The sequence below is a fragment of the Meriones unguiculatus genome, chromosome 10, assembly GCF_030254825.1.
Source record: "Meriones unguiculatus strain TT.TT164.6M chromosome 10, Bangor_MerUng_6.1, whole genome shotgun sequence".
NCBI lineage: Eukaryota > Metazoa > Chordata > Mammalia > Rodentia > Muridae > Meriones > Meriones unguiculatus.
In genome coordinates, this window is record NC_083358.1 from 6725285 (window position 1) to 6743444 (window position 18160).

The 18160-nt window shown below is 47.5% G+C and overlaps 1 protein-coding gene across 3 annotated transcripts in view; it reads left to right on the plus strand.

The window, feature by feature from the left end:
* Zcchc14 (zinc finger CCHC-type containing 14) overlaps window positions 1-18160 on the plus strand; it is a 46592-nt gene that overhangs the window by 13519 nt on the left and 14913 nt on the right. For all 3 annotated transcript variants that reach the window (XR_009594514.1, XM_060391850.1, XM_021631148.2), the window contains exons 2-3: window positions 6870-6993; window positions 15137-15210. Coding sequence is in view for 2 of the 3 variants with exons in the window: in XM_060391850.1 (XP_060247833.1) it covers window positions 6870-6993; window positions 15137-15210 (198 nt within the window). In the remaining variant the exon portion in view is untranslated. The remainder of the gene's footprint in view (window positions 1-6869; window positions 6994-15136; window positions 15211-18160) is intronic.

Below are 18160 nucleotides of genomic sequence, written 5' to 3' on the forward strand. Positions count from 1 at the left end.
GTCAGCAAATAGCTTTCACTATTAAACTATTTTCTTGTTCTGGTTTAGAGACACATAATGACTATTTTAGTAAAGTGCTTACAGATCAGTTTTCTTTTTACTTTTTTACATTGACTTGAAAGCATATAGCAGATGTTGCTCTTTCCTGCCCAGGCCTGGCTACTGGTTGACTAGAGTGTGTTTGGGCAGTAGTGCACCAGTGTCTGTTGCCTTGGCTCTACACATACTCTCATGCCTGAAGGCCCAGCCCCAGGATTAGCTCTTCCTGCCCATTAGGCCTTTCTTGACCACTTGATTAAAATTGTCATCTTCCCAGTCAGAAACAGGACATCTGGGTCTTGATCAGGTGTCTCCGCCCTTCCTACAGTTCTTGGGGAAGCACCTGGGGCCTGACTTGTGGGGTGGGATGGAAGCCGTAGAAAGCTGACAGCACATAGCTATGTGTGCTTTTCTGAGCTGCTGGTACCTGGTAGGAATGCATCTGTATTTAGACTAGATCTTTAGCTTCTTTTTCTAGAAGCAGTGTCTGCTCTTTGTAGAAAAATTGTAGAAAACAGAAAACTAGAAAATAAAGTTAGCCATGGTGGTATGTGCCTATAACCTCAGTGCTCAAGAGGCTGAGGCTGGAGGATCACTGTGAGTTTGAGGCCATTATGGATCACAAAGACGCAGTTTTGAAAACTTACTCTTTGTCTGCTTCACACTGTCGTATCTGTTCTGATACCAAGTGCAGAGGTGCTTGACTGGCTCCACCCTGTGGCTGGCAGTGCTCTTGCCCAGGTCCATTCCAAGCTGCTGCAGGAGCAGCTGGGGGTGGGGTGGGCGGTTCACTTCCTGCTGCCTCTGTGGCCTCCTGCCTGCAGGCTAGATCTGTCATTCCTGCAGAACTACAAGAACTACCTTTGCCAGCCTTTCCTAACCCTGATCCTGCAGCCATGTCTGGCCTTCTCCAAGGTCATGGTTCAATTTGAGTTACCTTTTCTGCAATCATGATGTCTTGATGTCTCCATGGTGACAACTAAGACCAAGCTCTTCTTGATGGAGTTCCTCCTGTAACAATAAAGTTTATTTAAACGTTGCTAAACAAATTAATAGTCACCTATGTAAGTGCTGTGAACCCGGAGTTTTTCTTACTGCTTCCCAGTGTCTGTCTGCTTGTAGACACTTTACTCTTGTCACTTACCTGTGAACATTTTATTTCCTCTGATTCTCTTTAAAGGACTCCTGGTCTGCAGTCATATGGCTGCAGCTTGTCTGTCACCTGTAAAAAATTTGATGCATGTTGTTGTCATTGGTTTTCACCCTGTGGTGGTGAGTTGTGTCTTTCTGCATACAAGTCTTTGGCCATATTGCTGGTTGGTGACAGCTTAGGAATCTGCTTTTTCCAGGTGGCTTTAAACAGTCAGAAGGTTGCAGAGGTTGTCACGGTTAGATGTACCTTACCTCCTAGCTTTCCAGAAGTGACACCAGTTGCCAGTTGCCAGCTGAGGGTGCCTGCTACCTGTCTTGCAGTGATGAAGTTCACGTGATGAAATGAATTCTCAAACTGTCATTGCTAGTTTTAGAGGAGGTGATAGCCTCTTGTGACGGACCTATAAGGTCTATTTGAGGAGAGACCCCCTGATTCTAGCACAGGGATATGGACATTGAGTGACTATTAGAAGTTCTGTCCAGTGCCCAGGGGCTGCCCAGGAGGGAAGGGAGGCTCTTTGTGACCTTTCTGTGTGGTCATGTTTTTTCACTGTGCTGTCTGTGGCAGTACTGCAGCCCACTGGGTGCCTTAGCAGCCACACTGTGTGTGCTACAGCATTAGCAGTAATAGCGTCCAGCATGTGCCCTCCAGCATGGTAAGCTCAGTAAATGCATTTCAGTTACCACTAAAGCCCCATGAGCTACCTGCTGTTATTTCCTTGTTTCAGTGAAAAAGGCTGAGACAGAACAAGATGAAATCTTCTGAGCAGTCTCATCAGTGATGGAGGCCTGTGCTGCCGTCTGTACCCTCTGTAGCTGTGCTGTGTTCCTGATCTATGAATAATAAAGTGAATTTACATGCCACTTTAAAGAAGCCTGTGTGAGCTTTCTCATAGGGCATGTAGTCCGAGGAAAATCTTTTTAAAAATTGTCCATGTCAAGTTGGGCTTGGTAGAGGACACCTATAATTCTAGCACTTGGGGAGGCAGAGGCAGGTAGATCTCTGTACATTCAAGGCCAGCCTGGTCTATAAAGTGGACAACCAAGGCTGCAGAGATACCCTGCCTCAAAAAAAAAAAAAAAGATTGTCCATGTCTGAGGGACAGTTGTTAGCTATCATGATGGGACCAACATGAGCGGTGAAGCCACATGACCCCTGTGACTTCCCTGGAAAGGGATACAAATCCATCTGAGTTGGTTGTCTGCATAGCACCAGGTTTCTGCTCATGCCCCTTCTTGTGGGGCTAGCCTTTGTTCTGACCCAAGTGTAATCCTTTATTTTAAAGTGTCCCGGCATACAGGAATGCAGAATCTCAGACTCCACTTTGGACCCGAGTCATGCGTGTACCATGATCTATAAACTTTTTGTTTTTTTTTTTTTATTTTTATTTTATGTGGTCCTGGAAATCAAGTTGAGGCCTTGCATGTTCCAGGTAAGACTCTCTGAGTGAGCTGGGGACACTCTGCGCCTTTTCATATTTTGGAACAAGCTGCTTCACCAGGCTGTCCTTGATCTTGGTTTCTAACTTAAACTGGCCCTGAGCCTTCCATCCTCTTGTAGTCTACTGATTATCTGAGATTACATCCCATGCCACCAGTGGGACCTTACAGGTCTTTACATGCTACGTCTGGAAGGTCTTCTCTATATACCCAACAGGCGTACATCAAGAACCAGGGCTGTGCTGCTTGGGGCTGGGTGCCTAAACTCCATTCCAGCAAGGCACCTTTGAACAGGCAGCAGTGCTGGAGCTCAGATGAGTTCTCCTGGGGCCCTCAGGAGGGAGAAGTATGCCTTGGCCTTCCAGCAGGTGCTGAGCATCAGATCTGCCTATAGCCATGGCCTGTTGGCGCCTGAGCAGAGCTGCTGAGACTCTAGTGGTGACAGCCAGGCAAGATGGGAGGACAGAGCATCACCTGTAAATCAGTGCCACTGGGACCATTGGAACTTGATGCTATAGCTGAGTGTCTTACGGATGCCTAGTGCTTCTAAGTGGTAGGTATTGTTGTACACACAGGGGACCCCTCAATGACCAGAATAGCCCCAAAGAAGAAAAACAAAAAACACAAAACCCCTGCCTTACTAAGGCTGCTGGCGATGCAGTTGTACAGTGATGAGAGATACTACTGAGGGCCACATGGACAAGGAATATAGAGTCAAGGTCCTTTGGAAGGGATTTTGTGTCCACTGGGCCAGGTTGAGGAGAAGGGCTAGGTAAATGGGATGAGGTGCTTACCTGAGTCTCTGTGGGCTTTGCTGCAGGCCCTCGTAGTCTTGAAAAAGGGCAGTTAGCTGGACAGCAAAGCCTGTGACCTTTCCTTGGAAATAAAGTAAGGTGCTTTGCTCAGAGAGGATTTGAACTCACAAGAAGCGTGGGGAAGGGGGTGCTGTGGCTTAGTCTACAGGCCTTGCACAGGATGGAGGGCAGTGTACATCAGGCCACTGGAGCTGAAAATGAGTCAGAGAGCATCTGAGTCGAACTGCGGGTCATGCGGACAAATTAGCCTAACCAAAAATAACGTAAAACAGTGTTTCTGGGAATTGCAGTTGAAGGCAGCATTCAGTGTAAACAGAGGAGCAAGAGGCGTGAGGAGGAAGACCAGGCAGGCAGGCAGTTACATAGGCACATTTGGCCTCAGGGTCTTCACTTTTTGAAGCATTTTTTTTCCACCTGCATGTGTTTTCATCAGGCAGCTCACAGCTTTGCCCTGACCTAGACCTGGTGGCTGGCCTGGGGGCAGCAGCCTTAGCTTTGGGCTGAGTGTACGTGAACACAGGAAGTGCTTCCTGTTGTGGGCAGACTGATACTTTGTGAAGTGGTCCTTGTATCAGCCTGGGGTCTTAATACCTGGCGCAAGGATAAGCCCCTGGAGGACTCTGGCCTGGGTGCGTAGGGCTACTCCAGTGAGTTGTGCACACACCCTACGCTGCCTTCACTTGTAGGCTTGGTGTGGGAAGCTGGGCTCTCTGGTGATGGGGGATACTGGTCTCCTGTGACTGCTGAGAACAACGCTGGTCTCTTTTTGGAACCAGGATGTAGAGTCAGGAGCTGTGTAAGTCAGGTAGCCGGGACATGCTGTGGGTGGCTTGTGGCCATATACTGAAAGGTTGTACCTGAGCTGCTCACCAAGTTGTATGAGAATCTGTCTCCCATTAAGGGTGTGTTTTGTTTACTTTTGGGTTGATTACTATAAAAGGCATTCATATTTTAATGTTCAACTCTTGAATGATGAAAGAAACTGCTAAACTGAAGACTTGCTGTATAGTCCAGACTGGTTTGGAATTCAGGACTCTTCTCTTTTGACTTTCAGGTACAGGGATTATAGGCATATGTGAAATGGCAGGTTTATAAACTTAATGTTCTTTGGTGTCTTTTATAGTTTTACTGTGTGATTGTGTGTATGTGTACGATGGGGTACGTGTATAACACTATACACGTGGAAGCCAGAAGACAACCCTGGGGGATCACTTCTCCCACCGTTTTACTTCATTTTCGGGGATTGAAACTCAAACTTGTAAGTCAGACATTCTGCCCAGCCCTCTTCATTGGCTTCTTTCCCTCTCTTCTTCTGTCCCGCCTCGCCTTTCTTCATGAGACAGAATTTTATGCAGCCCAGGTTAGCATTGAACCTTGCTATATAACCAGGGGGAACTCTGAACTTTTGATCCTTCTGTCTTCACTTCCTGGGTGCTAGGATTACAGATTTATTCCATTCTGCCTGGTTTATGGAGTACTGGGGATCAAACCTAAGAATTCATTTATGCTAGGCAAGTACTCTACCATCACCCCCAGACCCAAATTTAAATTTCTTGGTAATTTTAGCCACAGTGAATTATCTTGCTAAAGTGAATGAATGACTAGGATTTATTTTCTTGAGTTTTGTTAAAGTTCATAGAAACTGGCTGGTGGCACACTGCTTATAGGCACCTGTTGTGTTTCACTGAATACCGGACACAGAGGAAGCCTTTGCTATTGTAAGGACAGGATCCTAGAACTGGCCCTCCTAGAACTCAAAATGTAGGTCAGGCTGGCCTCTAACTCACAGAGATTTACCAGCATCTACTTCTCAAGTACTGAGATTAAAGGTGTATCCCGTCATGCCCAATTAAGACCCCAGTTTGGCCAGGCTTCTTCTGGGTAGCTCTGGCAAATCGGTGGCTGACTGTGCCTCCTTCATGCATATGCCTTACCTCAGCCTCAGGCTGTTCAGAGGCCAGTGACACCTGTCACCACCAGGCAGGTAATAGTAGGAAGCCATGGACACAGGGCTAGGATATCAGGAGGAGCATATCTCAATTGCTCACTGCTCAGGTTAAAGGCTGGACCAGAAGTAGCTGCTGGTTCCTCAACTTCACGCTCCCATGGCACACACAGCAGGCTGCTCAGTCATGGAACCCATAAGTCTTTTGCCAAAATTTTAAAATCTTGAGCCTTTTCTTAATATTAGAAAAAATTGAGATTTTAAGATAAAATTGAAATGAAAGCATTGCTATTTTTTTTTAAGTTTTATTTTATATCTAGTCTATTTGGGCTGTAAAGTTTTCCAATACTGATAAGGGGAGAAATGGAGGATACTGCAGTCCATCTCCTTCCCAGGGACCAGTCAGCTGACCAGAGCTTGTGGTTCCAGTTGTGTGTGTACACGAGAATCTTCTCCTTACACCCAGAAAAGGCAGAGACTGGCTGTGTTACACAGTCCAGCTGTGGTGTTCCCTGGTATATATCACAGAGTCCCTGTCTCTGGATAATGAAGTTTTTGGTGTCAGGTCGCTTCCTACGTAGAAGCTTTGATGTGGTGGATCCTGCTGGTGACAAAACTTTTCCTGGGGAGATACTGCACAGGTCTGCTTACTTCAGACAGTGATCCCAGGACAGTCCAAAGTATGGATACCACCAAAGTCCAATTTGGTGAACCAATTTGTTGTTTTGGGGTTACTTACATGAATATAGTGATAGGTTGCTTATAAGAAATGACTTAAAGACATTTGCATCACCAAGTCCTGCTCCAGCACGGTGACGGCTCATAAAGCTGGGAACCTGGAGCATGCTGCACATCCTCCAAGCAGCTCAACAGCTTGGAGAGTGTCCTTTCCAGTTTCCCCAGTTGTTCTAAACTTACTCTTCCAGGCAGCTCGGCTGTTTTGTGCTTCTCCAGGCAGCTGGCCTGGTCCTAGCGTGTTCTTCACAGCTGTTCTCATCTTTCCAGCTCAGCTTCACTGCCCTGTTCTTGGCAGCTGAGAGTCTTTCCTGCTTGGCTGTCTTCCATCTGAAGGGACTCTCAGCTTTTATTGTTTACTCTGGCAGGGAGGGGGCCTAGTTAATCTGTTCAGTTTCAGGGACTTCCTGAAGATGTGCTGTTCTCTGTTTTTCTGTGGCTTCCAGAGCTCTGTGGAATTTGACACAGGAAAGCATTCATTTCAAAGATGCAAAAACAGAGTGTGGGATGAAGGCATATGATGCAGGCCACCATGGCTAAGACTGCTGTTGTCTGATGACCCAACCTAGACAGAGCCCAGGACCATTTATGGTTGAGGAGAGGAGTGGATGGCAGTGTTTCGGGTTTCTCAGGAAGTGCATTGTGTTATGGTAGGAAAACTTGAAGCTATGTTTGTGTGTATGACTTTCAGCAACAGACAGTTGTACAAAAAAAAGTAAGAAGATGATATTCTGTCTCCTCAGATGGCGCCCAGAACTGAGACCCCTGTCAGCAGCATCAGCAATAGTCTGGAGAACGCGTTGCATACATCAGCACATTCCACGGAGGATTCCTTGCCCAAAAGGCCTTTGGGAAAACATGGCAAAGGTGGGTGAGTTATGCTGGATGTTCGTAGGAGATCCCAGGTGTGGGGAGAAGGCATGCACTCAACAGAGCTGTGGGCTGTTGGAACAGTGTCATCAGTGTGCTCAGAGGGGCCTGTTATCTTTCTGGTTCTCCCAAGGAGCCTGTGACCACATTTAAGCAATGTAAACTTTAAATGTTGTTTATTAAGGGAGAAGAAAAGGTTTAAGTATATTCTGCTCCTTACAGCAGAACAAGGCCTAGAATCTAAGCAGCTGGGCTGTAGAACACCTCTTTCCCAACTAAGGCTTACTCCATGCTGATACGCTGAGGGGTACTCCTGTCCTCACTTAACCGTTGCCACCAACCTCAGTGAAGTTCCATACTGCCTGTGCCACTGAGCAAGTACGAGTTTAAAAATGTAACTGGAGGGTGGGTTGCTCAGTGTGGGTTTGCAGCTGATGGAACTTCTTACTCCAGACCTGGTCCTCCTGACTTTCTGCCAGATTGATTCAGGAAGCAACTGGGTGTCACAGAGTCAGTGTTTTAAACTAGAAGAGCTTATTGGTGGGGACCAGATCTTAGCAGAGTTAGGCAGGAGGCCTGTCCTGACTGCTCATGTACTTTGAGGCTCCTGGGAGGCTGCCCATCCATACTCCTGACTTGCTTGAGTTTGCTCCTCACTGATGTGTCTGTGCCTTCTGTAACTTGAGCTGGTCCTTCTGCCCTTATTTATTGCCTGTGTCCCAGGCACCAGCTTTTTTCTCACAGGTGCATTCCATGCTGCTGCTTTAAAGGCCTGCGCTCACTCTGCATTGAGTGCTGTCTCCTCTGCTAGGTCGACGCTCAGGATACTCTGCTTCCTTGCCACTGTGCCACATCTGTGTCTTGAGACCCTGCACAATGGAGTGCAGTGGGTGACAGCAATCCTTGGAAGCCTGTTCTCCCACAAAGTCACAGTGCACACAGTGCAGGTGGCTCCCAGGAGACTGTGTTCCTCTGTTGATGTTCATCCCACCCGCCTTCCCAGCAGTGTGACTCCAGAATGGAGTTGGCACCGGGACTGCAGGGCTGCCTCCTGGGGAGGGTCGGCTGAGAGCAGGGCCTCCTGTGAGCGCTGCTTCCTCTGCATGCCCTCCAGACTATATAGGGCATTCACCTCATGCCGCAGTGATTTTTCTTGAGATATAACCAAAGCCTTGGGTTGTGGGGTATACTTTTTTTCAAAGATTTGTTTTATGTGCATGGGTGCTCTGTCTGCATATATGTCTGTACCATGTCTGTGTAGTGCTTGTGGATGTTAGAAAAGGGCCCTGGCGCCCCGGGACTGGAGTTGTAGACAATTAGGAGCCATTGCATGGTGTGCTGGGAGCCGAACCCAGGTCCTCTGAAAGAGCAGCAGTCTGTGCTCTCACTGCTGAGTAACTTTTCTAGGCTCTGGGAACAATTAAAGAACATGGCTGTTGTCTACTTTTCTCTGATTGTATGTTTTAGTGACAAAGAGGATGAAGGGTGAGCAGTTGTGGCACTGGCTGTGGAGGCGTACACTGGGGAGGCTGTCCTGTAAGACTGGCTGCCTCTTCTAGCATCACTCATCATCAGCTAAACCCAGGAGTTAGCTCAGTTTTCAGTGCCTTTCTCATGGTCTCTTCCTCTGTGCTGGACACTTGTCTGTGGTCATTGTAGCCTGAATTTTTATCCAGTTTCAGGTTTTCTCTGTTGTCCTAGAAGTCTTACAGCAATATGATGAAACCTCCAGCTTTTGCATGTATTTTGAGAAGGGAAAAGGAGTCTTTAAATGAACTGCCTTGGCTGCCTTTTTTTCCCTGAAAGCTGGTGCTCCCAGTTCATTTTGCACTGCTCTGCTGGTATGGACTTTGCCTGTGTTCATTAGCCTGAAGGTGCATTCCCTGTGACTTCATTCTTGCTGATCATGGAATGGTTGGCTGAATTGATTTTGCTCTTTAGCTTCTCCTGAGGTGTTCTGTCTGCTGGCCCCCTTTAATTGGAGTCTTCCTGCAGTGTGCAATTTGCTGTCTTTATGCCAGTGCTGTTTTTTTTCTGGTTGTTTTTACGGTTTGCTTTGGTTGGGAGTCATTTGACTATATGGACCCTACATATGGTTTTTCTCATAGTTCTGCTTCTTGTTCTTCACCAAGTCTGGAAGATTTCCAGCTGTTATGAACTCACTCTTCCTCCTCCTTTCCAGCTGTGACTCCAGGGGCTGTGTGTGCCATTCCCTCACCATGTTGGATCCTGGAAGCCATATGCACCATTTTCACCCTTACTTTCCTTTTAAGACAGGACACTTTTCTTTGCTCTACAAATTCAGCTCCTCTTATTATTCCCAGCCTGCTGTCCACTGGCTAGTCATACATCAAATGTGTTTCTCCATTTTTAAATATTCATTTGATTCTTTTGTTGTTGTTGCTGCTGCTGCTGTTTGGCTTTGCTTTATTGAGGTAGGATCTCACATAGCCTAGGCTGGCCTCAGATTCAACTGCATAGGTGATTATGATCTTAGACTTCTGATCCTCTGTTCCTACCTCCCTAATGCTGGGATTAAGGTTTAGTTACCACACCCAGCAGATAGAATGATACTTCTGGTAATTAATTCTGATAATTAGGGGTATAGAAATGGTTTCCTTTCTCCACTGAGTACAGACCTAAAAAGTAGGAAAGAAGGTTTGCAAAGGCAGATTCTCTTAGCAGTGACAGTAAGCTGGAAAGCAGGTGCCTCAATAGTGGGGAGGGCTGGAGACCAGGAGTCCTAGCAGAGCACTGTGTGATGACAGGGAAATTTGATCCCCTTTCAGTGTTCTTGGTCTCATTGATAAAATAATTTTAGAAGTGGTACAATGGAAGCCTGAAGACAATTTACTAAGATCTGAAAGGAAAAGTCCCAGCAAGTCAGCTATAAACTTCATAGCTGCCTGGAGAATAGAGATGAGCTAACACGGGGGCAGCCACACAGAGGGAACTTGAGGAAGAGCACAGAAGCCTGAGTATTAGCGAGGAAGTCTGAGCACACACATAGGCCCTGGCCATCTCTAGGAGAAAGAAAAGCAAAAGAAGTAATCACACCTTTCTAAGGTAGGACCCAGGAAGGTGAGCAGGCTCAGCCAAACCTCATGGTGGCTCTTAGGAACTACTCTAAAGGGTAGGAATTCTGGGAAGGAAAAATATCTTACAGTGACCCATGCTCCTAGAGATGGTCCCCCTGCCTTTTTTACTTTATTTTTTTAAATTTTGGGGTTTTTTTTTATGGGTGTTTGCTGACATGAATGTATGTGCACCCTATTGTATCTGGTGACAACAGAGGTCAGAAGAGGGCATCAGATCCTCCTCTGTAACTGGAGTTAAACTCTTGTGAGCTGCTGTGTGGGTGCTGGCAACTGAACTCAGGTTCTCTGAACAAGAAGCAAGTGTTCTTTCCGATGAGCCGTCTCTCCGCCACGCCTTGCTTACTGCCTTGTTGCTGTGGTAAAGCACTATGAAGAAGGCAGCTCACGGGAGGAAGGGTTCATTTTGGCTTAAGGTTCTGGAGAGTTATGAGTTCATAATGTTAGAGCAGAGGTCGCATGGTGGATAGGACAGCACACTGAGATCTCACATTTTAAACCACAGAAACAGAGAACAAACTGAAAATGGCACAAGTCTTTTAAACTCTTTTTATTTTTTTCTAAGGCACGGTTTCTCTGTGTAGCCCTGGCTGTCCTGGACTCGCTTTGTAGACCAGGCTGGCTTTTGACCTCACAGAGATCCTCCTGCCTCTGCCTCCCTGAGTACTGGGATTAAAGGAGTGCGCTACCATGCCGTGTCTTTAAAACTCTTTAGTGACATATGTTGTTTGTCAGCCTGGTTCTGTGACTTGTTGAAAGAAGTGCCAACAAACCTCTCCAGACAGTGCCATCAATTGGGGGCCAAGTGTTCAAGTGCCCCAGACTGTGGGGGACATTCTCATTCGAACTACCACTTAGAACCACAGTTTGATTCCCAGCACCCACATGGTGGCTCACAGCCCTCTGTAACTCTCGTCCCAGGAGGACTCTGTGCTCCCTCCGGGCCTCCGTAGGCACATTCGGTGCATGTACATGCAGACACTCATACACATAAAATGTAAAAACTGAAAACAAAAATCAAGAAAAAGAAACTGTCAGGCAGCTTGTCTCTTAAAAGATGGTCCCAGGGGGCTGGAGAGATGGCCCAGAGGTTAAGAGCACTGGCTGTTAATCCAAAGGTCCTGAGTTCAATTCCCAGCAACCGCGTGGTGGCTCACAACTATCTACAATGAGATCTGGTGCCCCCTTCAGGCGTATCCAGGAACACATGCAGGCAGAATATTGTATAAATAATACATAAATAAATCTTAAAAAAAGATGGTCCCAAACCTGTGAACCTGGCAAACCTGGACCTTTGGGACTCAGTTTCTTTTTGTTTCTGCATCTTCATCCCAGCATTCTGGGCTCTTCTCTCTCCATTTGTGTTCCTCTGGTTTTGTCCTCCGGGGAAGGCCACTGTCCTAGCTCACAGCCCGGCAGCATCCCAGTGCTATGTGGTTTGGTCTGCTGTGTTGTAGTCCCCTGAAGTTGGGGCTAGGGTTCCTCTTCTGAGGTGAGTACATGAAGCTTATAAGAACCCCGTAACTGCCAATGCTATGAGCAGTAGGCCTCATACCAGCAGCATGCCGTCGGAACAGTCACGAGCTGACCAGAACATACAGGAGAGCTCAGGGTTCTTTCACATGCTGCCAAGGTTGTGGCCTATGTTCCTCTATCTTTTTCCTGACGCTAGTCTTGTCTCATCTGACACTAACTCTCAAGGTGCTTGAGGACAGCTGTGGTGTCCTGCCCCTAGACCTTGACATGCATCAACTGTGACTAATCCATGCTAGTACTGGTTAAAATCCAGATGGCACAGTGCTAGCCCTTACATGACTGTTTGAGTACCTGCTATCAGCTCTATTTCCCTAGATCACATAGTTTAGTGCAGAGCTGGGAGGTCATAAGAACCCACACACTGCCAGAGTTCATAAGTGTAGTACAATGTATTCCCAAAAGATGCGGGGGTTGGGGGTTAAGGAAGTGCAATGGAAGCCTATGCTCAGACCTTACCAGCAACTGTAGGAGGTATGTGTCCTTTCTTTACCCTCTGTGTAGAAGTTGGTCTAGAATCAAGACCCTGCACAGAACAGAGGAGTATGTGTATCTGCCTGCCCTGCCTCAGCCTGCGGGTGCCAGTGCACCAGTAGCTCACAACCACCTTGACTCAAGGACTGGACCCAGGGGTCCATCTGTCAACTCTGACTGACTGGATTTTGGGCTTGAGATCCTATATTTGTTCTGTGTAAGCTTTGCCCCAAAGAGTTAAAACACTCTGTGGGGTGAAAACCAAGCTGTACACTGTGCAGGAGACAAAATGCCTTCCTTATTTGGAATAGTAGTTCCTGAGCATTTACATAGCTTGATTTCTGAGCAGCATTAGAAGCATGAATAACCTTGAACATGCTTCCCTATAGCCCTCATTATTTAATTAAGCTAATTTTGAAGCTGAGCATAAAAACAGACTATACAAACCATTGTCTTAAAAGCCTCCTGAGATGGTGAGCCTAGTTTCATCTTGGGGAGCATGCATTTCTGGGTTGATATGGTTCCCTGGGCCTGCACCCAGCACCCATTAGCATGGCATTCTTGGGAGGAACTGCTTGCTAACTATCTGGTGCCTGTTAAAGCTTACCCCCCCCCCCCCACTCACACACAGCCATCATGCCTGGGGTAGCAATGGCTGTCAGAGAGAATGAAGCAGTGAGGGAACAATGGTGGAACAGTCACAGCCAGGAAAAGTCAGTTAACCCTCTCTGACTTACCACATAGAATAAAAATAAAAAAGGAAATAAATATCTCTAGGATAGTGAAGACTACATATAAATATGTCTTGAAATAAATCTTAAAGAAAAGTTGAGGAAGTCATTCCATGGCTCCCACAAAGCTTCCAAACTGCCACCTACCCTATGCTGCAGCCCTGGGTGCTGCTCAGAGCAGTAGGCAGGGTTCTCAGGTGCAGCTTTGTTGGTGCCCTAAAGGCAGCTGCAAAGCTGCAGTGCCACTGTGTGGGTGTCTTTGGCTCTCTTGTCCAACGGACAAGGGTGGCAGCAATCATGGGCTGCTGCTCAGGCCGGCTGCATGTTTAAGGTGCCCTTGAGTGAGAGTCACAATTCCCAGTTCCTGAAAACCCAGCAGTTTCCTGGGAGTTGAGACCCTCCCAGTACATGGTGCTGCGCAGGGGAGAGGCCTGGTCTCTGGCATCCTGCATCCTTCATCTTGTTCAGTTATGTGAGTTTTGTTCTGCCTTTGTGGTGTTGAGGCTGGAACTCTGCACTCTGTCTCCAAAGCCACTCCAAGTGATTCCAAAAGTTGGAAAGCACATTGAAACATGTTGTTTCAAAACATCCTTACTACATTTATTTATTTATTTATTTATTTATTTATTTATTTATTTACGTGTTTAGTGTTTGTGCTGTCACATGGCACATCTGTGGAGGTCAAAGGACTTGCAAGAGTTGGTTCTCTCCTTCTGTCACTTGGGGCCTGGAGATTTGAATCAGGCCATCAGGCTTGGTGGCAGGCATCATTGCCTGCTAAGCCACTACCCTTCTCTGGGCATCAGGAGCCTGGAAGAAGAGCTGGGTGCTGAGGCTGCCAGCAGTAGGGCAGTGAGATCTGGATTTGGGTTTAAAACTTATTTCATGGGCAGTGAACTGGCTGTGAGTAATTAACCTGGCTCCAAAATGCTTTTATATGCAAACAGCTACATGGTATTTATCTGTTTTGCTTGTTTTCCTGTCCAGCTCTGAGTCACTTCCCTTGGTCCAAATGGGCTTTTCCAAACTTTCTCCTTTCTCATGCACCCTGGTGCTCTTTGGTCTGGGGACACTGGGTACACATTGATTCTCTGGGCAGAGCAGGCACTGGTCCTTCAGTGTGTTGCTTAGAGAAAGAGGGTGGTCTAGAATGATGTCACCGAGTGTCTGCAGCGGGTTGTTTCCTGCTGGCCTCTGACTGAAGGAGTGGCTGGAATGGCCAGGGCACCACACTGGCCATCAAGATGACAGCACAGCTTTTTCCCCATGTTTCCTGAGATGCCTCCATTTTCTGCAGTACAGCTCAGTGCCTAGGCTGGACTGCTCTCTGTGCAGCCACACAGAGCAGGTTGCATTGCTGAGGTTTTCCTCCTTCCAGATCTTTGTCTATAAAACTTTGTGGCCTATCTCTCAGCATCTCACAGGGCTGGCCTTCTGGAAGGCACTGGCTTTCTGACCAGAAGACTGCACATGTGGGGAGTGTAAAGCCTGTCAGGGGTTTCACCATGTGCGGAAATCTCCGCACTAATGGAGGTGGTCGTGGTCTTCCCTAGTTGCCTAACGCAGCGGGCCATGTGAGTGTCATGCCTGTGGAAAGTGGTTGCCTGGAGGGAGAGGCTGAGTCCCTGGATGGGAGCAAACAGCATCACTGTCGTCTGGAGGAGGATGTGTGTGCCCAGGAGGAGAGCTTGATTGTGAGCATGTGTTTGGACTTACCTAGAAATAGTGCTTAGAGTTTAATGGTGTCATTGCATTTCTGAGGAGAAAGGTTTGGGACAGGATGTAGAGTGAAGCTTCAGAGCTCTGTGGTGACAGAAAGTCTCCTTTAGCATGTGTCTCCAGCCTTGTAATCATGTCACACTGTCTGGGAACCGCTGTGATTCCTTCCAGACCTTGCCATTCAGGCTTCCATTTTTGCCCTGGCAGTAAAACTGAGCAATGGTGTGCAGGCCTGTAGAGAGACCCTCAGAGAATGTGCTAGGCATCTCAAACAGACCACTCACTTTGGGAGACATGGTCATAAGTTTCTCAAGAATTAGACCCGGGTCATGACTGTCTTGAAGGACAGCACAAGGGCTCAGAAACACGCATTCCCACACAAGTGCCCTACACTTTGTTCTTGGAATTTGGTTGGAAATCTGGGTATCCCTTAGTCTTCCAAATGCCAATACTGGGTGAGGCTGGTACAGGTACTACATGGGTCTTGGTTCTGGCAGCCTTGTATGGAATAGCCACTTGTCATGTGCCCAGCGATCATGAGTACTCAGTATAATTTCCTTCTTATAATTTTGTGTTTGTTTTTTACAGTGAGTGTTGAAAAGATAGACCTGAAAGGATTATCACACACGAAAAATGACAGAAGTGTTGAGTGTTCCTTTGAGGTAAGATGCTGTCTTTCCCCTTTCCTTGGTGGTATTGAGGGCACACATGTCACTTCATGTACCAGGGTAAAAACTTTGCCTCTTGAAAAGCAGTGCTGAGTGAGATGGGCCTGGAGCCTGGCAGAAGCAGGTGTCTCTGGGGTGGGCTTGGGTGTTGGGGAATAGCCGCTTTCTCAGGGAGAAGCTAAGCTCTCGAATACATGAATTTAGTCCTTGTCACACGTAACTAGGACAGTGGCTGAACCTGTTTATGGCTCCCTCCCTGGGGGAGGAGAGACATGGTTGCATTCACCCTGGGTCTGGAGAGAATGAAACCCAGGCTGGTGCACTGGGCACTGGGGCAGTAAGTCCCTAGATGTGTGTCCCTAGGTGAGACACATGTAGATGCTGGTTGTATGGCCATGGCCACTTGGTCTTTATACAGGAGAATGTGCTTCAAAGTGACACTCCATGAAGAAAGGGCTGTCCTAGGTATCATGAGAAGCCCGCCATAACAAAGGCCTAGAAAGTCCAAAAGTTCCCTTCATTCCCTGTTAACGATGTTCAGGGAGGCAGTCCCAGGCCTCCATCAGAGCTCAGTCCTGGCTAACTCCAGCTTACCCTGTGCATGCCCAAAGGATATCTAAGATGGCAGCTAGGGCTCTAGTTCTCACACTTTCATCCTTAGTAGGGGCAGGATATGACAGGAAAAACATGCTCAAGAGCAACTAGAGGAGTTTCCACTTACATTCTGTTGAGAATTCCTTTTCTTGGCATCCCTTAGCTGCAGAGGAAGCTTGGGAATGTGTTGCTGGCTTGTATTGGGATTCTGTTACTCACCTGGCATGGCAGGCCAGACATTTCTCAGATTTTGTCTTCAAACATGGACAAGTCATGAGAATCTGCCCTAGCAGTACTGGCAAGCACAGTCAGAAGACTCCTGTTGGGTGTTAGTACTGGGTATAAGCTGGAGCTGTTTTTCAGGAGGTGCCGTGTGGTGAGAACCTGTTGTATTGAAGGTGGGTCTATTCTGAACACAAGGAGAACTCGTGGTGTGGGTTCTGGAGGCTGTTGACTGGTGGGTAACACTGCAGTCCCGTGAACTCACCAAGCCCGTGGTCAGGGTCTTGTGGGCAGGCAGGTTGTAAAGGACCCAGGACATGCTGTGATAGCAGTCTACACCCTGAGGAGCCTGGGTGTCTCCTGGCATTTGAAGGATGTGTTCTCACGGCACTCCTTTCTGTCTGTCCTGTTTTGCTCTGGTATACCTGAAGGGGAGGTTCTTGGTCCGGCAGTGACTGTTTGCAGAGATAATGTGCATGGAGCCACCTTGCTTCTGCTAGTCTGTCACAGTAGGCAGCTATACCTCCGGGCCTCAGTGTAGCTACTTGTGGCAAGGGAGTCGGGGCTTTGGTGACGTGGCACCCAAAACTGCCCGCACCTTTTCCACATAGGGATGGATGTTGGTGGCGTAGCTGCCTGACCTCTCTGGAAGACCCCTCTTCTGAGAGGGAAGGAGTAGTTGCTGTGTGCTAAAGACAGCAGCAGAGGAGTAGTGTGGCTCTCTGGAGCACACTTGCTTGGTATTCCTCTCGTGACTAACCAGTGTTATTAGGCCACAGAGATGCTTTCAGAGGTTGAACTGGTAGCTCCACAGGGGACAGTGTCAAGGAGGACAGGCTGGCTTGGAACGGACATTGGCCCTAGACCTCTCTGACAGGTGTTAACTCAAAAATGACCAGACCTGACTGGCAATCAGAGCTGGAAAACTTTTGGAAGAAAGCAAAGAAAGCTTTGAACAAACTAGGAAAAGGCTCAGAGTCCCAGGCTGAAACATGGTTCATAAGTGCTACAGCAAGTAGCTAGGACTGTTGTCTGCTGTAACGCTGCTGGCCAGGGCTCTGAAGAGAATGGACTGACTAGCCACAGGGTGGGAGGGCACATGAAGAGGTGATATCCAAAGTCTACAAAGAGCTCTCAGAGCTCAGTAATAAGCATATGCATTTAAAAGTGGGACCAGACTTGATAACACATGTCTTTAATTCCAGTACTTGGTAGGCAGAGGCAGTTGGATCTACATACATTCAAAGCCAGCCAAGCTATACAGTGAGACACTGTCTCAAACAAAACAAAGCAAAAAAAGAAAAGAAAAGAAAAAATTGGCAAAAGATTTGGACAGACAGTACCAAGAAAGAGGCATGGCTGGCAGTGAGCTTGTATGGAAAGGTGTGCCAGCAGCCTGATAGCTGTGACACAGTGTTAAAGAGCTATGGAAAAGCTCTTGGCCATGGAAAGGGCTGACATGAGGAAGGCTGACCACACTTGATTTAAACTGGAGTTCTGTGTGCTTCTGCTGGGAGTGGGGAATGGTTTAGGCATACTGGACAAGTGACCCCTTTCAAAAGGCAAAGGGACCCCCCTCCTCAGCATGGCCTTTGAGTCCACGTGTCCTGTAGACCCTTGTGTGCTTTGTGATGTTTCAGGATGCGAGGTGAGTGATGAGTCTCTGTCTTAGGAACCTGGATCCCAGGGCTGTACTGTCCACAGGTGGAACACTGCTCGAGATGGGTGCAGAGAGGCATGGTTACGCAGACTCCCTAGACAGATGTATACTGTGCAAGCCAGTGACATGCAGCTCTATAAAGTGCAAACTACTCCATGCTGAGGGAGCATGGAAGTTTCTGTGGAAAGGATGAGAGTCTGCTTAGGGCCCAGGGGTGATGTGTTCAACTGTCCTGAATGGGAGGGGTTTCACGGGTGCCGAAACGTGATTACACACGTGTGGCTTATCATCAGCTGTAAATTAAAGTGAACATTTATTTTTTCTTTCTTTTTGATAGAGTCTAAAGTTTTACTGTGTGTCCCAGGCTGGCTTTGCTCTTACTTCAGCCTCTCAAGTGTAGCTTACCAAACTTGGTATCAGAATCTTATAATACTGTTTGAGAATCAGCGTTCCCCTGACCCACAGATG